Source organism: Lytechinus pictus, chromosome 15, assembly GCF_037042905.1.
Source record: "Lytechinus pictus isolate F3 Inbred chromosome 15, Lp3.0, whole genome shotgun sequence".
In the NCBI taxonomy this organism is placed as follows: domain Eukaryota; kingdom Metazoa; phylum Echinodermata; class Echinoidea; order Temnopleuroida; family Toxopneustidae; genus Lytechinus; species Lytechinus pictus.
This window is the reverse complement of record NC_087259.1, coordinates 20,427,839-20,455,056: the sequence shown is the minus strand read 5'-3', so window position 1 is coordinate 20,455,056 and position 27,218 is coordinate 20,427,839. Positions and strand designations below refer to the sequence as shown.

Sequence of the window (27,218 nt, the reverse complement as noted above, 5' to 3'; positions counted from 1 at the left end):
GAGAAAGAAATTTATATTCTCGAAGACTCCATGTTTCCTAATTTCATTTTTACATTATTGCACTACATTAAGGGTATTTTCTTGTCCCTTTATGAGTAATAGTACAAACTGCTGACATTTATAAGAGGTTCAATCAGAAATAAAGGGTGGCTTAATACAACGACAGTAAGCTTCACCCGATAACTTTATATCACATAACCTTTTAGTCTAATTTCCAGAGCTCTTGAATTCCAAAATTCAATGCTCAAAATGGTCAAAACAAAATGATGGATATTGACCCCAGCGTAGGAAATATATGAGGGCGATAGGCGGTTTCGCCGTCATGACAGCCAAAATTGCCCCTAAAATTCCACCAAAATGCTTGCTTTGGGGTGACCATTCTTTTTAGAGTCGCCCCAAGATCTGTCATAATAAATATTTAAGATTATTTAGAAAATTAATATTCTAACTATAGATGGCAGAATAATTACATTTGCTTTTACTGCATATTTGCTTGTTTCCCCTAAAAAGTAGCCCATAAAATGAAAGAAATAGCCCCTGAATTCTGCAATCGTCCCAATGTGGGGAAAAAAAATAGCCCCTAAAAAATAAAAGTTATCTCCTAACATGATTGACCCTGACATTTCAGTTTTGGCATCATTCATGTTTCCCCCTTCTTTGGGATAATATTCTAATTTCTACTTGACAGCCATTCCGCTACATGTCACTGATGACATCTTTCCCACCCCAAACTAATGACTACTTCCATTTCAAAAGATGAACTTGATGGTGAAGTTCAGGGGTATAAAATCAAAGGGAAAGTAGAATTGATTTCTGATACTTGCTGGGGTTTCTCGAAGCTAGTTTGTAATGAAGTTCTTCCCATCAGCTCATGTGGAAATCAGGGCCCCATCTTATAAACAGTTGCGTTTGATACGATCAACAACAACTATGGAAAGCCAGCAACGTCAACATCTAAAATGCATATTGTTTAAAAAATACTTTCTAGGTATAATGTATATTCATACATTCATCGTTGCCTTGACGATTTGGTGTGCTCCTCTTGTGTAAAGGACATTGTGCAAATTTCCTGAAGAAAAAATTATGACATTGATGGATTTCCATATAATTGAACTTGATCAGATCAATCGTAAGTCTTTAATGTAAGATGGAGCCCTGATCTTTGTACATAAATTTGTAGTTGTTTACCCTTTGGGAGTCAGAGCCCACATGTGCAAGCAAGGGAATACGGAAAATGCATAATATATAGCATGTAATAATCAGCCAGTCTTTCAAGGGGTAACAAGCATCTGAAAAAAATTATTATGAATATGTCAAAGCTTGAAGAGGGTTACTTCTCACGTTGTATTTTAATAAATAAATGTAAATATTGGGGTAACTTTAATAGTTTTAAGAACAAGTCACAAGTCGTGTGAAAAAAGTTGTGTGTAACTTGTGAACAGCTTTCTGAAACAACCTCCAAGACTGCACATAGGAAAATATACATATATTTCAGCAAGTGAACATCCAATGTTCAGTGTAATACTACTAATAAAACTTGCTCAGAAGTCTCTATTAAGCGATAGATGTACAATAAATGCAGCATCATTACCCTGGCTTTAGCAGAGCTGCTGCTATGCAATCAGCATTTCAAGGAATAAATTCCTGATAGGTACCCATTTACCTTACCAGGGTTTAGTGTAGCACAATGTAGATAAATCTCTTGCTGAAGGAATCATGCCACGGTTGGGATTCAAACCCAGGATCCAGTTTCATGGTCCAGAGACTAAACCACTGGGCCACAATACTTCACCAAGTGCACAAACACATATGATGTATTTCTTTTTGTACCTGTTACCTACAGGAAATGGTTGTTCCCATTACAAAGCCTACAGGAATCACAGAATTGAGTAGTTGACAGAATAATACCCAAAATACCAACCTTGTTCTAAACCTCAGCGTCAGGACCGTGTGGGTCCCCGGCGTCAGATCCTGGTCCACAGCAAGGTACGAGGAGCTGGTCTGGAGGGTGATGACGGTGGGAGGGGCGCAGAAGTCCCCCGGACACCCCTCCTTGATACCGACCAGACTGGAGGCGGTGTCCAGGTCCAGGAGGTTGGAACTGGTCTTGACGTAGCCGATACAGGTCACCAGGTAGCCATTTAGTCTCTCAGTATTCACCTGCAGAAACAAAAACAAATCATGTAACAGAGCAGAGCTCTAATAATGTTATGCGCGTTGCGTTTCAAGGAATAAATTCCTACCAGGTACCCATTCATCTCACCTGGGTTGAGTGCAGCACAATGTGGATAAATATCTTGCTGAGGGAAAATATGCCATGGCTTGGCATCGAGCCCACATCCCTCAGATTGAAAGACAAGAGTCATAACCACGAGACAACGGCACCCCCACAAGATTGACTTTTCTGAGCAAACATACTTGGGTACATGAATTTCCTTACAATTTTCTTTGATAAATTTCCATTGACATCATATTTTTTGACTTACAATGTGACATTTGATGGTTCTTACATGTTGTTCTAATCTAACTTTAGTTTGAATGAAAATTTACTGGTGATGTTCAATACAATCAACCCATACTACAGTTTCTTGGGCATAAATAAAATAAAAATTATCAAAAGGCAGTTTATCAAAACATTTGATTCACAAGTAATTTCTTTTTTTTGTAATGATAAAATCTTTATTATTTCAAATGTAAAAAAATGATGCAATACAAACAGATAAAAAAATATTTTGGAGGATGGAAGGGGGAGGGGTCAAAATTTTTACATAAGATAATTTTGCTGCATCATGTCTTGGCATCATTAAATACTGCTGGGATTCTTGTTAGTATCATTCGAGATTCGGATAAGAATCTATAGAATCACAATTTAATGTTTCACTGTTATTTTGTGCTTCCAAAGGCAAATCCACAAAAGGATTCAGGAAAAAGGTTGATGTTGGAAGATAACTTCTAGATTTGGGAGCGATGCCAACATAAAAGATGCCAACTATTCACTTCAGACTGATAATAACTAGTACAAAAACACAAGTAATAAAACACAAATAGAAACTTAAGGCTTTAATCAAAGGACATCAAAGGAGATATCATGGGATAACATGGACTGACCCAAATGCACCTACAATGGTCTTTGATCTTTTTTTTTGTGTCCTTTTGATTTTCTCCATTTGTGCTGTAATATAAAAAATGTGCCCTATACAAAAGTGGTCTTGTCCTATTTTAGGCCTACAGCAAGCTACATACATGTACACTATGGATTCAAAGATCATTTGACATATTCCTTTCCTCACTAATTTTGCTCAAACAAAATTAAGCTTAATCATACCCCATGTGAAATGATTAAAAATACATACCGGTACATGTAGATGAAATATCCACTGGCAAAAAAAAAAAATCCTACAAACTATAAGGGGTGAACCAAAAAAAACCCCAACCTAGTCTATGTGATGTGTGTCCCCTCTTCTTCTGTTATTTCAAACAAAAAATTTTGCTCAAACAAAATTTTGCTTACTTATACCCCATGTGAAATGATTATGTTGGAGATGAAATATCCACTTGCAAAAAGACCCCCAAACATTAGGGGTGATCATTAAAAACCTATCCTATGTGTTGCCCCCCCCCCTCTTTTTCTGTTATTAAAAATAAATACAGGTTTTAGTAGAAAAATTTAACAAGAAATGTGTTGAAAAATCATAAATTCTGGGTCAAGAAAATATGATCACTAAAAAGTTATTCAATGCAACCAAAAAGTTTAGTATAAATGTAAATGCGAAGAAAATAAAATCATGACAAACTGTGAGTCACAGCAAGTACCCTTGACGAAAGATGGGATTTGACTATCAGATACTTTAAGAGAATGCATTTCCCTTTTTCATCCTCTCTAAGTGGAGGATTTGTTTGGCTCAGTTCATCCACTTAGGAACAAGTATCTGGGGAAATCATAATTCAGAGCACATACATGCATGTAATGTGTATGATAATTCTAAAAGATGAAATATTACTTGCCATTTACTTGGTGGTTATCAGAGAAGACTATAAACTCTACCCAGTTCAATCCATTCCCCTCTTTTTTTAAGTTCTACTCTCCAACATATTTCCCATCCCGGCATCCCCTCCACCCCCTCTCTTTCTTCCTCTCTCCTCATTCCATCTCTGGTTTTAGCCATTCTCATTAACCCTTTCCACGCGTACTTCGCACCAATGCACACTCGGTGCCTTTCGAACTTCGCATTTCACACTCAACAAACAATGCATTGTTTCCCTCCCTGAAAATAATTCAGTACAGATGGGTTCATGGTCCAGTGCACAAAGAGTTAACTTGCCCCCATCTCCTGTCTCCTCTCCACCCCTCTCACTCTTCCACTTCCCTCTCCCTTCCCCGTCTCTCTCCAAAGGAGTTTTTGCCCTTTCCCCTCCAATGCCTGGGTAATCCCCCCTTTCCATATTCTTTTGAATTTCTTTTTCAACATTCCCAATTAAAGTTTTTTTTCCTCCCCCCTCCCCTCCTCTCCACCCTCTCACTCTTCCACTACCCTCTCCCTTCCCCATCTCTCTCCAGAGGGTACCCTTTCCCCACCAATGTATGGATATCCCCCTTTTCTATATTCTTTTGAATTTCTTATTTAAGATTCCCCATTTAAGTTTTTCCTCTCTTCATCTAACTATAACCCAGTCAACCTACATGTAAAGCCCTCTTTTAGAATAGGAAAATAAAACATTTGGCTGGAGTGAACGTTGTTCCTGTAAACCATCCTGATAAAGATCATATGATTTACAAGCAAGAGGAAACACTTGCAGCAACATGACCACTATCAATGTTTGTCACCTTATCATGGCTTGAACAACAACAACAAAAAACCCAATGGCAGAGCTAAGGAGTGTAACTTCTGGAAGTGGCCATCTGCTTCTAACAGTGAATGTGAAGACTAGTATACTAGTATTGGTGCCCTGGAGTAAGTACATCCTTCTAGCATTGAACTTGCAACATCCCTATCAATATAGTCCCCTACTAACAAGCCCTTCCCTTCTAATTTCCTAATACACAGGGAGAGGTACGATGTTGGTCACTACTGAGTCACCTGTGCAAGGTCGATACTGTCATCGAGCACTACTAGGAGTAGTTCCTGTCATCCAATATTATCCCATTAAGGTACATCTTCATTCACTTCTGCTTGTTCTCCATCCAATGCTTTTCATCTTTTGAGGAGCTGTTACTATGCTTTAATTTGAGCAAAGTACGTGTATACTACCATTCCATCAGGACCAATATAAGACTGTATCAAATCCTTGCCCATCCATCAACAAATGAATATCAAGCATGATTGATACCAATTATCAATTCTGAATGTGATCACAGCATTTCTTTAATTTACCTCTCTGTCTCATACGTACACATTTATGATTTGCATACAAAACATTTCCCACTTACAAAAGCTGAGCTGGAAGATTAAAATTTATAACATTACACTTATTTACAGACATTTTTCAAAATGAAATTCACACAAAAATAAATTCAAAGAAAAAAACAAACAAACAAAAAATTGCACATGGCCTTGGGACTAAACTTTGCAGAAAAAACAGTTATGGAGTTCTAGCTAGCTTTTGTAATAAAATAATTTCCTTAATCAGGGTACCATTTACTCACCCAAGATATTATCCCTCATTGTTTTGTTTCCACTAAAATCTGATTTATGCCTTTAAAATACACTACGATGCCAGAGTACATGTAAATCTGTCACTAGTTACCTATTATGGTTGGTCATAATTGGGTCTGAAAAACGGTGACTTCTGAATATCTAAACAGGTCTGGTACAGCTATCTTGGTCAACTGGGAAAAGTATTATGGATCAAATTTTCGGAAATTGAAAAAAACTCCTCCACACCAATTTGTGGTCATCTGTACTTTCCATTATGCGTATATCTGACCGATAGCTTTTGAGGTCTAGAGTTTTGTGTTGATATTAAAGCTATTCTGATACCCTTTGCAATTATCGTGTATGTTCTTGAAAATTATTTTCAAATGTTCATGACTATACTTTACTATACAAGCATGAAACTCATCTATGGCATGTATTACTGTTCTTAAAGTCTATTTTAAGTTTGGGTAAATCCCCTCATAAGTGCACCACTAATCACTATTCCAACTCATTACAAGCTTATGTGAAAGCATACACCCTAAATCTGCATGTGGGGACATTCATAAATAAAATGTATTTTACTGGACAAATTTTGTAATTTTATCAAACCAGCCAAAATACAAAAGTGGAGTGAATATTACATGATTTTTAATAGATTAATTACAGTATCTTGGAAAATAATTCTCAAATAATCTCTAATTTTTTCTTTCGTTATTCAGATTTATGGCCCACTCTGTTAATATTTTTCTTTATATAAGCTAGTTTTTATTAGTAGGCCTATAGGTAATCATTCAGTATAATCAACAAACCTATAATTATTGATAATAAGAACAAATACAACATTCAAAATGATAATTCTTTTTTGTATACCATAAGTCAATATAAGACATGTACTAAATAACTTTCAAGTGATTTGAACACGACTCTTTAACTCGTTGAGCAAATTGAGTAATTGGCAATCTCCTACCAGTTATGACTTCACTCATCACTTGCACTTGACAGGTAAAGATGATCAAGGGTGTCATATCTGAGTGAAAACTGTCACATGACCAGGGCTATCACCTGACTGGTCAATTCTTACACTTTGCATCGCTGCAAAAAGTTGTGGTAATAAGAATTTTAAAAATTAATTCACAGTATTTATTAGGCACTGATTATCTAGTTGCCTATTCAACGGCGCACTAATTATCAACCTGGCTTTTTAGCTCAAGGCGCTTGGTGTAATCAAGGAATTAATCCTGCTGGGTACCCGTTTACATGTACCTCACCTGGGTTGAGTACAGAAGAATGTAGATCACTTTATTGCTGACGGATTCGAAGCCATGGCCCTCTATTTCAAAGTCTGAAGCCTAATCCACTGGGCCACAACACTTTACTTATAACATGATTTACTCTGCATTGATTCACAGCAAAATTTTGACTTACAATCCATTAAAATTTACCTTAACTCTATCTTGAAACACAGCATACTGAGTATGAGCACACCACTTATTTCATAATCCCAATCTCTCTCTCTCTCTATCTGCCTTGGTCTGTGTGTGTCGCTGTCTGTCTGTTTCTCTCTCTCTCGTTTGCATGCGCTTCTGTTCATCTCTCTCTCTCTTTCTCCCACACACCCTTTCACTGTTTCCTATCAAAACATAAACACACACACTTGCTTTCCCCAGGCTTCTATCTATCTTTCTGGAGATCTCTTGCTTACAAATCTATCCCTTCGCCAAAAAACCCTCCCTCCTGTATTCTTTACCCCCTTTCACTTCTTCCCTTCACTCCCCAAGGTATGATTTTCTACCCCTTCACAATTCTCTCCTCCTCTCCTACAGAAGTCTATCAATAGGAAACTTCAGACCACCATGAAGTTCAAGAATACCAGGTTTTCTCTGGTCGGGAAATGTACCCTATTTACTCTAATAAAAAATACCAGGAATTTTTTTCCATTGTGAAAGCAAAATACTTGTAATATTCCAAAAATAAAATAAGCGCTAAATATTAGGTACTCAGCAAAATTATTGGCACTTTTTTCTCCAAAGTTGTGGTATTTTGGCAGTGTGAAAGTAAATTATGAGAACTTTAACATCCCAGCGAGCAGTTGGGTGCAGGCACCGTGGGCTGCTCAAACCTTGCTCTGCGCATGCTTGTAACTTTGAGAGTTCGAGAACATACCCCGAAAGGGTCTGCTTCGGGTTGGTATGAATGTGGAAAATAATTATCACGTATTTTTGGGCATGGACAAGTTCTCAGAAACAGGTATTCTGGTGATCGAGTCAGTCTGAAGGTCTATGTTGACCTCTTTTTTTTTTAAATGCCAAGTAATTCTTGCTTAGTCAAATCCGTTATCATCACATTCTATAATTGGTGAGCAAATGCTACCCCTCAAGTTTTGGTCTCAACCTCAAACTTGTCAAACAAACCGCCTCTGTGTTTCACAAGAAATTAATTTTGGCAGTTTCCCCTTGACATTGAATAATAAACCCATATTTCATATCCCTCACTCCTCCCTTAGAGATACTTGAACTAGTTTTGGTCATTTCAATGGGATCAATTTCAAAGAAAATTCTTTGAAAATAACAAAATAACTAATAATAAAGTTTCTGGCCAAAAAAGGAGGATCCACTATTTCATAGATGAGGGGGCACATTTATCCCTGAAAACCTGATCAGAATTTTTGTTGGCCAACAAGGAAAAAAGTGATTACTTTGAAAGAGGAGGCACAACACCAATTTAGAGCTGAAAGGAGGAGGTGCAGAAAAGCAACCTCCTCAAAAGATGTTTAAAAAGTAGGGCAGTTTTCACAATAAGGGAGCGACAAGGGTAAAATTATCAATTCAAACTAATAGGTTTTTTAGACACATGCCCCCTGTAACTGAAACCTCAACCAAACCCATTGCATCCTCATGTATGTATTTGATTGATTCTTCCGAACTAAACCACAGTTTCTGACTTGAACTCTACCACAGGTGAATGTAACTGCACTTTTGCTCAGGGAGGGTGGAAGTTGTATGTTGGTGAATTCCCCAGGGGGAACATTGCATTTCCTTTCCTAATCACAGTTTGCTGGTAATCTCGTTGAAAAATGTCAACCTTGATGGAGTCTGTTCCCCTTTCTCAACTCTTCTGAATCACCCAGGGATAGCCCTAAAAGTTATGAGTAATCTCAATAAAAGTACATGAAGTTGAATTCTGGTCAGTTGGTCGGAACAAGACACGCACACATGTTCGATGTTTTTGTTTAGTAGGAAACCATGAAGTACCACCATCATTTTCCAATCTTTCATTTTTTTTCATGGGGGAGGGGGAAGGGTTGTTCTGTAGAGGTATCATGGGGAAGAAGGGTGAATTAAAGGAAAGCTAATCATATGACTTGTCATGAACCCACATTCTTTAAAGCTGTTTATGTTGCAGTCTGCCTCCATCTCCTTCTCTCCCTTTCTAGTATCTCCCTTTGTTAATGCCATCCTCTTTTATTTCCTCTTGCCCCTCCATTCCCCTGTTTGTATTTATGCTGTATTTGCATACAAAGGTGTTCCAGGGTTATGTTGCAAAAATAGATGTAGTTGCATTAAAGCGAAACTCAAAAACTCAATTGCAAGTCCTAAATATGTGCATCTGATTGATTCCAAATCAAGTTGCATTTGATTTCTAGAGTTGGATTTGATTGTAAGTCTTTCAGCAATGGCAACTGTACAAGCAATCATATCTTGAAGGGGCAAAACCTTCTTCCTTTATTTGTGAACATGTAGAAATGTTTGGAAGAGGGAAGATTTGCCAGTGAAAATCACTCATTTCAAAGATCAACCTTCCAGACAAAAATGGTAAATATTAAAAGCAATTTCTTTGAATCACTTACCCTCAACTCAGTGATATCACTGTAGCCCCCAATGTACAAGACCCCCAGTATTCGGGTCATGTCCAGTGCACTCTGGGATTCAGGGGTCAAGTAATTGACCGGAGCAGCAATGTTGTTAATGGTGGCAAAGGTCGTTCCGGTGAACGCACTTCCAAGATTAAAGATGGCCACGCTATATGTCACGTTGGGTTCTAATGTACCGTCTCCGATATACAGCTGAAAGGAAAAGTTTGAAACAATCATAATCTACAGTACATGTATGTAGACGATCATGGGGTAATGGGCACAAATCTTGTTTACTATGCCTGTTGCCCTTGGTAACCACCTCAATTTGTTAATTTGGAGGCATGGTCAAATACAATGACACCACTTTTGACCAATCAGAGGAAAGGATTTGACATTCTTAGAGAGAATTTCATAATAACTTTTATGCAATAGGGGCCTGACTAATGGTACTACCTCATCAAGTGGGATTCAAACCTGGGTCATCAAAATAAAAAACCATCCCTCTCCCACCCAAACGTTATTGAAACATTACAAGCAAGACAGAAAAAAGAAATGCCGGTACCTCTACCAGTGAATCTGCTTCCACCTTCCATTCTAGATAAAGCCTCTGATTATTAACCCCTAGGGCAAAGAAAAGACCCCTCTCTGCTTCGGTGTTACCCCCCTCCTGGTAGATCAGCATCCCTGGATCATGGCAGTACCGGAAGCTGAACTCTAGCACCTGCTCAGCACCCCTCAGTTGGTTAAGGCTGGCGTCTGAGACAGAGTTGTATCTGATGTAGGCATCAATGTCAATATATTTCTCCGCTGTGGTGGTACTAATGTCAAGTCCTGCATAATCAATTAAATAGGAAGAAAGAGAATAAAATTACAAGTGAGTGAGGCACCCCATTAAAAAAAATCAAGCATAAAGGGATGTTGCAACTTGCAACTGAACACAAATCTAAACAGATTTGTGTATAATCAAAGACTTATGCTTGATTTTAGAATTCATGTTGATTTGGAATAGAGCATAAGTTTCTTGAAATGGCCAAGACCTTGAATGAATTCTTAGATGCTTAAGGCAGCTCAAAGTTTATAAGATTTTCTGAGCAAAACTCAACTGCAATTTGAGTCTCATTACCGTCATATCAATAACAAGCCTTCATACATTTAAGATTTATTTCCCATTGCTCTGACCGATCAATTACAAAATAGAAATTGATATATTTTAACTCCCGTTCATGCATGAATTATCATTTTGTATTCAACCCAATATCAATTCATTTGGGGTACTTTCCATATTTACGAGGGCTATACTTATTACTTTATAACTTGGGAGCACCTCGTGCTAAGCGTCGGCGTAATATTTTCCCCTGAATAATCATCATCCATTATTTTCTAAAATCTTTCATATCGTACTTAGGAAAGAATTGTTACCTGAAATGAGTAAGAGTACAAATAATGAGATGGCTGGGTTGTATAACCTAAGCACGCAACTTCTCCTCCATGAAAGACAAGATGTCCTCTGGGAAATTACACCTTCGTTATTCTTTTGATTCATCTCCTTATTTGAATGAAATGTGTTTGAGGAAGTACTGTTGTGAAACGACCAAGTTCTCCTTCTACTTGATGTTTTCGATGAATGGTTCCATTCAATATTGCCACACGTGGCTTGTGTCAATGAACTTGTTCTTTCACAAAGCATTGTTGTTGATAAATTGATTTTTTTCAAAAATTTTGAAATATTGACGCAAAATAATGTGAAGTACATAAACTTTGAATCTCCTTATAACAGTCAGGAAACCATTGTTGTGAAGTAAAATTTAGGTACAGGATCCATACAGGAAACTACAAGGAGAGAAGACATAAACAACTTTTCACATTCATTGTTTATATCCCTTAGAAGAAGGTAGAAAAAATTTCAACTTGTTCGATCCATTTTGAATTCACAGCATTCTGTCCTTTCTCACTGGTCCTATAGGATTGCACTTTATACATCCACAATATTACCTGAAAAGAAAAAAAAAAGAGAAGAGAATTCCTGCATGAATATGCGATATGATGAAAAATATTAAGTCACAAAAACAAATTGCAAAGAGTGTATCAAAGAGGAAATCTTAATTTAAGGGCTAACATGCAGAACTAATTGAACAATATAAAATTTAAGATTACTCTGGATATGAAAGAGCAACTCCTAAGCTTTTTATTAATACTTCACTTGTGCTTCTGACACCGTGCATAACTCCTCTAAATGATGTTGAAGACAACATATATGAATTCCATGTTTTTTTTTCAAGGTCTGGCAAGTATTGAGGCTATCTAGAGCAAACTTTCAATCCTGATTCCTCCACTGGAAGATTTCTTTGTATAAAATGAACATGGACATTTGAAGAGCTCCTTTGAATGCTGTTCAAAGCACAGGTAGTTGTTTCTCCCTTTTACCAAAATTTGATATAAAGGAAACTGTCCCTTTTATCTTAGCCATGCCTGGTGTTAGTGGTACAAGTAATGTATAAATGAAAAAAAAATGGACATACACTCTTTTACATTCTAGAAAAATAAAATTTTGGGATCTGATAATCATACAATGTTAGCCCTCTAAATTCAAATAAGGTATATTTTAGAATGCACTGTAAGACACCTGTCAATTCACTTCTTGGTTAACATGGAGACTCTGAATAGTACAAAAAGAAACCATGCTGTGCTCCACCAATTAATAAATTGTATTAAAGGAAACTGTCAATTCATCTCTTGATTAACATGGAGACTCTAGAATTTTCAACATCATAATGAAACCAGCAGTCCATTAATTAATCAATTAATAAATTTGTCTAGGGAAAATCCAATTATACTCTTTTTGCTTATCATTTAAAAAAAAAATATTTAAACAAGTTCACTATGATCCCACTATCAACTTGTCTGAATCCAGCAAAGAGGGGATGCTCTCGACATTGAATTCTAAATTGGGTAATTTAGGTCCAACAGTGCACAACGCCATATCGGACAGTGTTCAGGAAATTGTTCGTTTACTGGTCATAATCATTCTAATATCCCTCGGGCACTGGAGGATGTAATTTGTGTATGTTGTCTCTTCAAGGACTTCAAGAAAGGAAGAGCATTGAATGATCTGAGCAAATTCTTATCAGACAACAGATTTGTTACAGCTAACACATAAGAAAATTGGTAAATGTTAAAATTTTTGATTTAATCACATGAATAAAATATTTACTTTAAAAAATCTGTTTGTAATACCGGTAAGTTTATAATTTTTGCACCAGTACATGGATGCCTATGTCGTGCAAAATGATTTCCAATCTTAAATTCTTAATTTGCTTTGCCATTTGGAATATACTGTAAACTGTACCGTATTGCATAATTCATTTTTATTTTAAAAGAATGGAGACAGCTCCAAATGAAAATTTTGAGCACTTTTGTTATGGTAATGAAAAGGGGTACATGTAGCTTTGATAGAGATGCACTGATCACCAAACCATCTCTTTTCAATAGTCTCTCATTTTCTTCTTTTCCTTTCTTCCATTTGCCATTAAAGCCACTTTAAACAAACAAACAATAACCAAAAAAAAAAACATAAAGGAAGGACTGTTTCCTCCAGACCCTTGAGGCTGGAGCAACGGCCATATCATTTCTATTTATGAAGAAATATTACAACCCATGCCCTATTGAGAGTCGGTGATCAGTGAAAGAAAATGAACCATTCTTTTTTATTGAAAAAATACTCAGTATTATATTGGATAATATTCTCCGAATACTTCAGAGAGAAAACAACTAAATGGTATCAACAAGAGATCTATATATCAAATTTTGATAGACTGACACAAAACTCAACTTATTATCAAAGAAACTCTTCTCCCCATCCTCCTCCAACTTCTTTGGTCTTTTCTTATTTTTTTACATCTCCTTCTTCATTTTATTTTTTTACATCTCCTTCATTTAATCAGGTACACTGTATCATTTCTTCATCCTCCTTCTTTTTTCCTTGTCATTCATCTTTTCCAATAGTGAGTGATCGTATAATCGACCGCCCTTGTGTTACCAAACACACATTTACATACACACATCAGAAAATAATTTCAATATATGCTTCAAAACTTTGCAACATCCTTCCAAAGGGAATTTGGATGGAAAGATGATGAAACATTGCCAATACACACTAAAGTCGTTATTTTCTATGAGCAACAAAAATATGGTCGCAACACCAAATGTCTACTGAGGAGACTACTAGGGCGTGAAACAGGCCCAAAACGAACGAACAACAACAACAACAAATTTGGTCAAAATCACTCATTCAATGAACAAGGTTATGATATAACCTTGTTCTCGGTTTTAATATATCTCCATGTGTGGCAAAATAAGGGTGGCAATGTTTGGCTTATTTTCTCTTTTTCTTTGGGACAAATGCTTGATTTTTTTACACTGACAGTTTCCATTTACACCTATTCATCATACAACTTGGCTCTTAAGTAAATTTGAATCTTTAAATTATTTTTTTCTTAATTGAAAATAGAGATTGAAAAATTAAAATTTTCTTGCCATATTACTTTCCCCCAATAGAGGGCGTACGCAAAAATATGCCCAAAATTCAAGTTTTTTTTTTTTTTTCTTAATTAAAAATAGAGATTGAAAAATTAAATTTTCTTGCCATATTACTTTCCACTAATAGAGGGCGTACACAAAAATATGCCCAAAATTTAAGTTTTTGAGCGCTCTGGTGAATACAAAAATTATTCCCAAGTTACTAATGAAAAATAAATTCCAACTGTATGGAAATTAGTAATTTTGGTAACAAACGTGATATTTAATGTACAGCATTGGCATACCATAGTTTACCTCAGGCGAAGTTCGTGCAAGCTCCACTCCACTTCACTACCGCTACACTACGCTCCACCTACCCGAACTTCGGGACCGTGAACAATTTCGGATATACCGAGTCACAAAGGTGGGATGAAATGATGGTTTATTGTAAAAATTACAGAAAAAAAATATAACGAGAAAGATAAATAGCTTAATATCTTACTCTACACTCGTATTTCACTCCGTGTCCATCCTCCGGTTATCCTCAAAATTTGTGATTTTGGGCCAGTATCAAATTCCTCACACGTATTATTCACGGCCGATTTCAAAACATTGTATGCAACGAACGTAGAGGGCAGCAACACACATCAGTGTTGCTATTATATTAGGAAGGTCCACTCGATACGCGCATACAAATAATACATATATTTCATTCTCATGATGAACTCAAGATTCTGATTCTCTAAGTTCTGAAAATGAAAAGACAAGTTTTTTTTTTTTGCAATGACATTAAAAATGAACTGAACATTCTTCCTTCTTGAAATGAAACTAAGACTTCTTCTCCACTTTCTTTCTTTTAATTTTCTCAACAAGCTCAATTTCCTCATTCTTATTTTCTTCACTTTAAAAAACGTATCACAACCACGACCGCCTTTAACTTGTTAGTTTTAAGTTAAAGCAAAAAAACAAAACAAAACAAAACAAACAAAAAACACCGCCCGCCCCGTACATCGATGCACTGATTGGTGAAACGCCCGACCAATCACACAACGGATCAGTGCCCACCTATTGTTCCCGCGTACGGTCCTGGGGATTAATATAAATAGACTACGTTATCACTATCAGACATGTCAGATAATTTTCGTCACTTGATATTAAATGATAAAGAGTTGCAGCGGCACTCGAAAGCTCGTGAACTTGTATTTGTAAGCTAGTGTAGTGAACACTTTTTGCGAGAGTGATCACGAATTTCCTTGTTGACCATAGTAGATTGCGAGACAAATGAATACCCTCTATAAAGTTAGCGATTATTTCAGTCCGCAATAATGAACCTATTTAGTAAACAAAAACACAGTCACAGCTTCAATCACCACACGTAGATAACGACATGTGGGACTGGGCTCCCAACTTGCGTCACACGAAGCAGCAACCAAATAGATTAGCAAAATTACTGACACTTTCTCTTTCGTTCACTGCTACGGTAATCTTACCATTCAAATGAGGATTCTCCATTCACAGATTCGCCCTTTACTTCAGCAAATTGTAGAGAATCATCTGAAATCCATTGTAGAAATTTTTTCCCTAACATATAACAGTTAAAACCCTTTTTTCACAGGCAACAATACAATTTAAATGTTATGGAATTCTAACGGATATCTTGCGCTCGTAACGTCGTAGCGTATCAACGGGGACGCCGTTCGGTAGTCAGGCGTATGGGCGGAGCTGAATGAGTCATCGTACGTCAATCGGAGCGAAAAGCAAGCTACTAATGTGCGTAAAAAAAAATCAATGGCTCTTTTCCTAATTTCAGCATGTCTCCCCCTCACGTTTGAAACGCAAACCACCAACCCCTTCCCCCTTTTCACTCTTTCTCTTTCGGGATTCCATTCTAATCATTTCTGAAAGCTGTCCATTCCTGTCCATTCAAATTATTTTCATTTTCTTTATTCTCCGATCCCCATGTCAAAGGAAGATATTTATTGGCCTTTACGTGGAATGAGACCCATGAACTTTCTACTTTAAAACCACATTCCGAAACTTAGTAAAACTTTTTATGAGCTTGAAAGTTTGCGATGGGGATTATTATTATCATTATTATTATTATTATTAAAATTATTATTGTTGTTATTATGGGGGTATACGGGGCCCGTTGCAGAAAGAGATGCAATCAATCGCAACTAAAAAAATCCCGCGTAACTTGATTTTCAACCAATCAACAGCGCGCATTTGGGACTTGCGATTGATTTTTTGACTTGCGTTTTAATTAAACGCAACTCTTTCTGCAACGGGCCCCTGGGGGCCGTTGCAGAAAGCTGTTCGTAAGTTAAGAGCGACTTTAAGAACGACTGGTGATCCTTTCTTGGGGTAAATAATATACACAAAAACGTTCATCAATATCATAATTTTTTCTACAGGAAATTTGCACAATGTCCTTTGTAAACAAAGAGAAGCACAGGGAACTTTCAAGAAAACAACTGCATGAATATACATCATAGCTTCAAAATATTTTGAACAAACATGCATAATAGATGTTGACGTTGCTAGCCGTCCATAGTTGCGATTGATCGGATCAATCGCGACTCTTTGTAAGACGGGGCTCTGATGTTATTCAAAATTTATCAATGTCACAGATATTTAGGGTGAGACCGGGCGAGAAAAAGTCGTAACCGTGGGAACGTAGATAATGAGAGAGTTTATGCAGATTCTCAACATTTTCAATTACTAAATTCAATTCAATTCAAATAAATATTTATTTTCTTCCATTTCACAAATTTCTACATTTTTTGGAAACATAAATTCATACAAGTATCAGTTTGTCGTGAAGAATAAAATATTTTACATAGGTCTACCATTGTGTTTACTGAAGAAGGCGTAAGATCCTAAATTATTATATCTATATTAAAGGGATGTTCCGGGCTGAAAATATTTATATCTGAATAAATAGAGTACAATTCACAGACCAAAATGCTAAATTTTTTATCAAAATCGGATGAGAAATAACGAAGTTATTGAATTTTAAAGTTTATCAATATTTTGTGAAACAGTTATATCATCGTCATGAATATTCATTAGGTGGGCTGATGATGTCGCATCCCCACTAACTTTCCTTTTTCTTATGTTATTATATGAAATCACAAATGTTTCATCATTTCATACATGTGTAAATGATTTGTCTGTGTCTCCTTTATGATGAAATAAGTTGCGGCAATAAATTACTAAATAAATGCACATAATCAGTTGTCAATCCAATTGTTTTTGATCTTGGTAGAATTTTTTTTGAACAAACCTAATTTCATATAATAAAATACAAAAGAACAAGAGGGGATATGACTTCATCAGCCCACCTATATATGAATATTCATAGAAACATGCCAAGAGCTGTTTCACCGGCCATAATGCAAACATTTTAAATTCAATAACTTCGTTATTTGTTATCCGATTTTGATCAAATTTTCAGCATTTTGCTTTGTGAATTTTACTTTATTTATTGAGATATAAATTACTCCAGCCTGGACCATCCCTTTAATACATGTACGTGTAAAAGCTCAATTTTGTTGGTCAAAAAGTTATCAAAGTAGTATAACAATATATTGAAAATTAATTAAGGTCAACAAATTATAAATATATCCTTTGTGCCCCCCCCCCAAAAAAAAAAATGACAAGGGTTAAAAAATACCTAAATCTTTTTTTTAGAGGAATAGTTATGTCCCCAAATCCATAAAAACTACTTTTTATTTCAAAATTGATCAAGGCCTACATGGATTTGTGTGACAGTCAACGTTTAAAGGATTTTACTTTTAATTATTTTTCTGTCACTTTCAAAAAGCAAGAAAAACTGTACAGAAAGAAATAAAATGATTTAGACATATTTCGTAGACCGTATAGCCTTGGTAAGGAATGGGTCCAGTAAATGGCCATGGCCAACATGCCTTCTCATCCACTTTCTGAAAAAGCATTACAGAAATTTGTTTTGATACTGTTAATCACAAATACGTATTTGTGGCTATTTCTATAATGGATGGAATCAACAGGGAAAATAGAAGCCTGACAACGAATCAACCATTATCCTATAATAACAAAAAGGAAGGTCATTTCACACAATATTATTACGACTACAGGGTTGGAACAGTGTTTGATTATTATGTTGTAATAACTTCTACTTTAGTTCTACCGTCCCGTAACCATGGATAATATTTCTTTGCTGTTATCAGGGGCGGATCCAGGATTTTTCGAAGGGGGGGGGGGGCACATTTTCCCGAGGAAAAATTTGACAAGCAAAAAAAAAGAAAAAAGGTTTTAACAAAAAATTACGGGTATGTCGTCCACGAAAAAAAATGACAAGCACAAAAAAGGGCTTCAATTTCAAAGGAGGGGGGGGGGGAGGCACTTCTGTTTTAACGGCATTTTAAATGTAAAATTTTAATTGTGCCTCCCAAACGGGGGGGGGGGGGGCGGGCCGCCTGTGCCCCCTGGATCTGCGAGTGGCTGTGATGATCAACATTCCTTCTAAGGCCATGATACACACATCTTAGAAATTAATCATACTGTTTTACATAAATAATTGCACATAATAATTTGATCAATGCCATCAATCAAGAAAATCGTTTGTGCAATGATCAATCGATTCCTTAGTTTTGTGTAGATGGGCCCAGTTTTCGTGTTCGCGACAGTTATGTTCCAATTCTCACACTTCAACATTTCACGCTTGATGTCATGATAATGTTTGCCTTGTGGTTCTCATGAAGTACATGGTGTCTGTTTACGTTTTTTAAAAGGATTTTATCTACAATACACTTTTGGATTGGTTAAGATTAGCATGTGTTTGTGAGTGAGATCAGTTCAGGGACATGGGAACGTTTTTATAATTCTAAGAGGTGATGCTTGTATGTTAAAAAAAATGACAGGTAAAAATGTCTTCATTAAGGAATGAATGTGACTTTTGACAAGTAATTTGACAAGAATAAAAAAAAATGTTTTTCACTCCCCAATGAATACGATTTTTGTCAAACCCCTCCACAAATGGGGTATCGACACCCAGTACCACTACTTCCCAGGGCCATGGTTCAGTTGAGGCTTAAAAAAGACTGCTGTGTAAGTTTGGTATGGTGGAATAAAAGTGGACAAAAACAAGGACGGGAGAGATAGAAGGAAATGTGGGAAATGACGAGTGGAGAATATATCTTGGGAGGCAAGGGATTAAAAAAGATGTAATTCATATTGGAATACACTTATATTTATAGAGAAAAAGAGAGAGAAAGTCTAAGAAACCGGATTGAAGAGATGAAAATAGTAGAGAGAGAAAGGGAGATCGAGAGAGGGGGGGGGGGGGTGGTGAGAGTGTGTGGGGGGGGGGGGGGGGGGGAGGGGGTACAATTTGTGGAGTCGGGTAGATAAAGGTCGAAGAAATTCCCTTAGAGAGCATTAGTGTTTTGGGCCAAAAGGCGAGCGAAGCGAGGGGGTGCAAATTTAGATATTTTAAAAAATAAAGATCAAATTTTGTTAGGGCCTACATAATTTTGACATAAAATATTTAGAAAAATGGCGATTTGATATATCACCCTTTTACCCGTTTTCCTCTCCTTTTCTCCTTTTTTTTTCTTGCTTGGTTGTGAGTTTTCTGGCGGGGGGGGGTGGATTCATGGCCCCAAGCAACGCCCCCTCCTCGGCCATCTGGGCGCCAGTGTTAGAGAGAGAAAGAAAGAAAGGAAGAAAAGGGGGGGGGGGGAGAGAAAAGATCTTGGAGGAGATGCCCAATGGGGAAAGAAATTGCACTGGAAAAATGGGTCTGCCGTTTTCTTAGGCACCCCCCCCCCCCAAAAAAAAAGGAGAAATAAAACAATTAAAAGAGGGAATGGCATTTGGTAACAGTTGCTGTAAAAAAAAGTTATATTGGAAGAAAAGCATAATTACAGAAATTCACTACAATATATTTTGGTGGTTTATTACGAGACGAACTATACCACATTATGTGGACAGTGGTTTGCAAAATAACTAAATAGTGCTTGGATATTAACGAAATTGTTCCGGAATTCCGGAATATATTTTTCTTATTAACTGGGAAATAAAGCATGGACCTCTCCACGGAGGATTATTCTATTGTTACTGGGGGTGCTGAGCATTGTCACAGCACCCCCAGTAACAATAGACAATCCTCCGTGGCCAGGTCCATGAAATAAAGAAAAAAAGATTTAAAAAATAATAAACAAAAATCAGATACCATATCCTGTATTTCGTGTTGACGTGTGGTTTCTAAACTATGCACATTCGCTTTCACAATATTCCATGAATATTATGCATTATATCCCTGAAAACTGTATTGTGATCATCATAATCGACTTGTAACAAAGTACACAAACAGATACCATACAAATCCACATTCCACTATACACCAACGAAATCAAGCAGGAATAGGGAGAATTACTATGGAACTAGCAGTATTATTCTTGTAGTCATAAAATTTTGTTGCTGTTAATAATTGCTTTTAACTTCATAAAAAGTGAGAAGTAACAAGTAAGAAACAAGTGATAATTTCCACTATATTCTGTTCCTCCAATGCTTTCAATCATTTTATTTATAATGATCAGTGGCGTACCGTGGGTCACGGCATAGGGGGGGGGGGCACCGGCAAAAATTTTGAGTCACTTTGTGAGCGCGCGAAGCCCGCTCAGTTGCCAGGTATACTGACCTAATAGAGATATTTTAAGGACAGTGCCATTAAACGGATATGTATCTCACTGATCAAACAATGCGAGCGCGAAGCGCGAGCTGAAAATTTTTGATATTCAGACCTAAAAAGGGACATTATAATCAATTTTTTGTGATCATGATACATACCTGTCTCGCTAAACAATGCGAGCGCGAAGCGCGAGTTGAAATTTTTGTAGATATTGACCCCAAAAAGGACTATATTTTAGGAATACATTAAGAGTATACATATCTCACCATAGTCATGTAATACGAGTGCCAAGCGCTTGCTGATTTGGTAAGAATTACATCTAACCACGTGAAGCAATTGTAGTCATTGTAATCATGAATAACATACGCATCTCACTGATCAAATATTGCGAGCGCGAAGAGCGAGCTGAAAATTTTGGAAATTCAGACCTGAAGAGGGTCATTCTAAGGCTCGTTTGTTGGAATCCACTAAGACCATACGTATTTCACTAACCAAATGATGCGAGCGCGAAGCGCGAGCTGAAAATTTTTGATATTTAGATCAGAAAAGGGACATTTTAAGGACTGATTTTAGGAATTCATGGAGAGCAGACATATCTCACCAATCCACCATTGCGAACGTAGGCTCGGACAGGAAATGTGTTATATTAAGACCTTAAAATGGGGCAATCACTTTAAGTAGTCGTGAAAAAGAAGCATATGTCACTACATAAAACAATAATAATTCGAAGTGCGAGGAAATATACATGTATTTGGTGTATATTGACTTGAAAACGGGAGGTTTTAGTACAACAGGATTATATATCTCGTTAAACAGACAGTGCAAGCAGCAGGAACAATGAAGACATAGACCCTGAGCAAATTATGTTTCATACAGTTATGGAAAAATATTTCTTATGTAATTATGCATAATTATATTATAATGAACAATAATATTTTCTTTCCCACTATATTTCTCTTCCTTTCTCCCTCTTTCCCCCTTTTTTTTGGCCAGCCGATTGGGGGGGGGGGGGCACGTGTCCCCCATGCCACCCGTAGTTACGCCACTGATAATGATTATCAGAGGAGGAACATCTGATAAAAAATGTACCCATTCTTCGGATTCTACAAATTACTTGAGAACGCAACAACCATCAATATACGAGTCGGCCAAATTGACCCATGTGTGCGACTTCGATTGGACAACAAAAATAAAGAATTTTTATTAGCTAAGTGCAATTGAAAAGAACAAACTTTGAGGTATATTTCATGTCTGATATCGTGTCATAATAAAACAAAATAAAGGAATCGAAAGATGAACTATAATAATTCTTTGACTATAAAGAGGGAAAGACACATTAGTGCATGGGACTGTATATTTTGACAGAAGAGTGCCCACCCGTTTCCTCGGTGAAGATGAGATGGTTTGAAAATAATAAGAACATTCTAAAATAAATAAAAGTTACCAATTTGAACCTGTTGATACATCATATCTTGCTATGAAAAAAAAGTAGGAAAAGAAAACCTGAGCTTAACATATTGTGAATTAATAGAAAATTGTACGAAATAATGTAAGGTCCTTTAAAAAAAAAAGAACTGAACAATGTATTAGTTTTAAGTAACCAATATATTTTTGTACAATCATGTTCTCAAATTGAGCAGAAGTGTAAATTTTTTTCATTGGTTGGGGATGATCATGATAATCAAATTGAGTGTGTGACTGATCACGTGGATTGAGAGGATCGGATGAAAGCTCAGTTTCAGTTTGGTTTATTTTTCATATCTCACAAAATATTAACTGCAATGTAACGTCAATCAAAAAACAATAAATAATTAATGATGAAATAATACAATACCTCGCAATAATTAAATATAAATAAGACAATGATATAACATTGAACGTTCCAGATTATATAGAGACAGATATATTAATAAGATGAGGATATGAAGGGTAAACTATTAAAAAACAGATCTTGAAATTTATAGCTTATATTATTGTTAAGGTTTGTGGAAGCTTTATTTTAGTTGAGCTGGAAGAAATGGTGACTTTAAATCTAGAATTATATTTTCGTTATATTTATCATTTTCTCCAGCTTCTATGATGATGAATATAGAGAACCTTTTCTATGATTTCAGTATAGGGTCTGAGATGGATCATTTTCAAAGAAGCCATCTTTGTGATTTTTAGTATGTTCCTTCCAACAAAGTTAACTTTTCAGGTTGTATAATTATGTGTGAAATAGTTTTATCTTCGTGTGGAAAGTAATAAATGGAATTTAATTGAATGAAATTCAATTGTTAATCTTTATTATCATAATCACACATAATATCTTGAAGTTGAAACTAATGAAATGAAATAAACTTACATGCTTGTATAATAATGCATCAAATGTTTTTATTTTGAAGTGGAAACTGACACATGAAATGAAATTCATAAACTGATTGACATTTCATTATTTCAAGATCATAATGATAAATAATTCTCATGGTGACGTCAAGTCATGCTTGACCAATAACCCGGGCCAATAACATCCTGATAAGTTCAACTAGGAGTAGGCCGAGTTTCGGATACACTGATCCTTGGAAAATATGGAGTGTATATTCTCACTTCCCTTGTCGGTCACACTCCTCAAAGATGGAAACCCAAATCCGCTTCGATCACTCTCCTTAGTGGAGGGTTCTCATTCAACATCTCGTCGGTTGGGTTAGCATAATTTAAGTGTGACCGTTTTTATTGTAATTACGATCGGCATGCAAAAGAGATATAATCGTAGTGTGAACTGGAGACTTGTATGCTCAGGCAAACCGCAAACAAAAGGAACACCAACCATGCAATTCACACAATAGAGGTCTTTCAAACTCTTCCACCAAACTTTGTCGGCCCACGCCCTGTTAGTGAAAGGCAAATATTTCGCAAATCACTATATTGAAATACGTTCCTGCTATTGTCCCATCTTTTGTTCCATTCTGGGTTATTTTGGTCCGGGTATATAAAGGGCTGCTTCGCGAGAGCATGGGCTCACTTCGTGCCAGAGCAGAACCCGAGTCGCTCCTGCCCAAACTCCATCTTTCACCTCTCGCGCGGGCTCTCGCGGCAAGCACTTGGGCGTGGGATCGTTCAGAAGCGGGTCAATCAACACAAATTCTTTACAACTGCAAAGTTGTCAAGGTGTTCTGTGACGTTTGATATTTTTTTGTGACGTACATAGCTGGTTGATATTCGGGCTCAAGCTCTCGGAACATCAGTTGTCGATCGAGAACTTGAGTTGAGGGTATCACACTGCACCCATCGCTCATCATCTATTTTCATCATCCATCCCTAATCAAGGAATACCTCTTACATCATGGAAAGTTCATCAATAACGACGTGGTGCCTTGTATGGGCTTCAATGATTGTAGAAGGTAAGATTTTATTAGGAACTTGTAATTTGTAATAAAATAATTCAAATAGATTTAATAATCGAATGATCCTTATTCAACATCAGCTTTGGGCTGGAGCTTCATTGACCCACCTTAATTTATCGATTTTGTATCATTGCTCGTTGCATTCCCTGTTCGTCGTTCAACGGTTTTTTTTTCTTGTCAAACTTGTCAGTCTGTTGAAAGTCTCTTTTATATATTTGGACAATGATTATCGCAAAAATTGTCACGTGACAGTTAAACTAGCATTGTGTGTTACAACTTTTAAAAACTTTAACGGAAAATATTACCTATAATAAAAAAAAAAAAGTATAAACCATCGTGCATACAGTCATGTCACCATCTAGTACTTTATAATATTGTGATGATTGAAAATTAATGTTCCCTTTCTATCTTTCTATATCTCTGTAGCTTTTGGCGAATCATCTAAAAACCAAGAGACCGTTGACTCTGGACCACTAGCCGTCATCGCTCCCGCTCTCCTCATCGCACTCGCAGTCTCCATCATGGCCGTGGCCGCCCTCTCAATCCGTGCTCTACGACGACAGGAACCCTCTGAGATCTCAATCCATCTCGGCAAAGCAGCGTTCACTGCAGTAGACGTCAATGCCCTCGGTCCACCGAGCCTCGCACTCGACCTCGATGACGATAATATACTGGAATTCGATGACGAGGAGGATGAGGCTACGAAGGAAGAGGTCAAAACCAGGAGATTAGGAAACTTGGCCCAAGTGATGAAGAGTGGAAGATTTTTCAGGGTGAGTTTTTTTTGGCACTGCTCCATTATTTTCCCGATTACGCCTATATTTTGCAAGCGATAATTATAATGTTCGAATAAAAAGCATATTCATAAAATTAAAAATGGAATCTTGATTGATTGCGATTAACCACAAAGTAAATGACAGTCATCTTAGCTGGTATCAATCGAATGCGAACTTATAGTTATAGGTAGTACAATAATACATTGGTCTTCTCTGTAATATCCTAAGGATGAAAAATTTATCCAGAAAATTGCGATTGTGGTTTCTTTATTGTAATCTAAGATATTGAACGGTTGAGGAATGGAATGCAGATCTTTTGATGAAAACCCTTCTGGTAATTTCTAACGTTTCTCTTGTCTTAACTATTTATACTTCATGCATGTACACATTCAAAATAAATGCGATGGCAATAATATATTTTGTCTCCTCTTTTTCTTCTTTATTCTCCAGGGGAATGGCATGGAAGAATTGCCTTACTCTCCAAGACATTGCCGAAGATGGCAAGCTTCTTCGCAATCACAAACAAGATAGTCCTCTCCCGAAATATGATGATCATCCAAGTCTTGGAAACACCTCTCATTCTACAACTCAACGTCGGTGTCATGTCAATACAGATGACATCGGTTTCATGCCAACGACGATGACATCGGAATCGTGCCAACGACGATGACATCGTTTTACTCGAAAGCCGACCTCGACCTAGCTATGAACTCCGACATCGATTTTGAGAGAGGTTGATAACAAGAACTTTGGTCTACAACTCAACTTCGGTTTCATGCCAACGACGATGACATCGTTCATTATGGTCGTCGAAAAGATTTATTCGAAGGTCTATCGCCCTTGGGAGATCAGGATAACAAGAACTATCCGAAAGTTGAATATTAAAAAACATTTTATCAGTACTACATACGGACGATTCTCCAAGAAAGGAAATCGTAACGATCAAGTCTTATTTTGTAAATAAGAAGAAACTATTTATTTTAATACATCGCCGTTAAATCGGCAATTAATATGATATTGATGTTATTTTTATACAAATTCTGCTGAATAGAGTTATATGTTTTATGATCAAATTGATATTATGCATACACAGTTTTTGTCAAAACTAAATTGTTGGGAAGTTTAATAAATTTTTGAAAATTTGTTCGAGTAATATAAAATAAAATTCTGGTTAATATACAATAATTATAATAGGTCAATTCCACAATAGAATAATGATTTAACTCATACTAGAAACATGTACTTTGATAGTTTTGAATGGTTTTAATTTGAGATTAAATGATATACTGTATAGATGGTATAGGCGCCTTGAAAACGGGTACAGGCGAAAGAACAAACAAATTTTCACAAAACTATATGCTATAAAAAAAAGTACGGGACGGACACATTCAAATTATGGTGTCGGCGGATCGAATTACATAAGCGCATTGAAGTTGCCCCAAAAAGAAAATATCCAAACTGTTTTTACATATTTGTTTTACATAATGTAAAAAAAAATCAAGTGTTAATGCTCATTTGAATGTCATGGTATCAATGTTATGCAAAATAATACATATCCAAAATAACTATACGACATTTTTACCTGTCATTTTTATGAATTTGAAATTCCAAACTAATTGTCACTGACTGAATATGAATGAGTTATCGTGCTTTTTGGAGCGACTTTGGCAGGTTTATTCTGCTGAATAAGCTCCTGTCGATAGTGATGAAAATATTGATGACGATGGAAGTGGTCAGGTGGTGGTGATGATGATGATGATGATGTTTATGATGATTAATCAATGGCACGGGATGGTTGTGAAGATAGCACTGGAATTGTTTTATCATGATAGGCTACATGATGTTGACTGATTGTGATGGTGATGACGTCGACGATGATGATTACCACGATCTTGGTGATGTTAAGGTGATGTTCGTGGTTTTGGTGGTGGTGGTGATGATGATACATGGATGGTGATTATCCTATAAGGATGACAATGATGATGACTATTTACGATATGATGATGATGATAAGAATGATGGTGATTATCGTAATGGTGATGATGAGGAGGGTTTATGACTAATGGTGTTGATAATTATGCTGACGATGATGGTGGTGGCGATGATCGTGGTAATTATGATAATGGTGACGAGTATTGAGGAAGGAAATACAGATGAAAATAAAGTGCCTGTGTTCATCATAATGCTACGGTCACAAATACCTCTACGATCGCCGTACGAACCATATACATAGCAATAAATCGTTCGTACGGTGTTCGTAAATGACCGTAGCATCCCCTAATGATAATCATGATTATTGTGTCTGTGATCTTCCCGGTGGTATAATAATAATAATATTTGAAATTTATATAGCGCATAGTAGTCCAAGACTCTCTATGC

The 27,218-nt window shown here is 36.5% G+C and overlaps 2 protein-coding genes across 2 annotated transcripts in view; one reads left to right on the top strand and one right to left on the bottom strand.

The window, feature by feature from the left end:
- Positions 1–15,671, bottom strand: part of LOC129277154 (protein eyes shut homolog) — a 60,665-nt gene extending 44,994 nt beyond the window's left edge. The window contains exons 1-5 of the mRNA XM_064110173.1: positions 15,495–15,671; positions 10,909–11,481; positions 10,052–10,320; positions 9,484–9,699; positions 1,922–2,160 (exon numbers count right to left, since the gene is read on the bottom strand). Coding sequence (XP_063966243.1) covers positions 1,922–2,160; positions 9,484–9,699; positions 10,052–10,320; positions 10,909–11,242 — 1,058 coding nt within the window. The 5' untranslated portion in view covers positions 11,243–11,481; positions 15,495–15,671. The remainder of the gene's footprint in view (positions 1–1,921; positions 2,161–9,483; positions 9,700–10,051; positions 10,321–10,908; positions 11,482–15,494) is intronic.
- Positions 15,672–23,673: 8,002 nt separating this feature from the next.
- LOC129277153 (uncharacterized) lies at positions 23,674–26,409 on the top strand. The gene is made up of 3 exons (XM_054913365.2): positions 23,674–24,060; positions 24,490–24,836; positions 25,290–26,409. The coding sequence occupies exons 1-3, from the start codon at positions 24,003–24,005 to the stop codon at positions 25,368–25,370; spliced, it is 486 nt and encodes a 161-aa protein (XP_054769340.2). The 5' UTR covers positions 23,674–24,002; the 3' UTR covers positions 25,371–26,409.
- Positions 26,410–27,218: the final 809 nt, after the last annotated feature.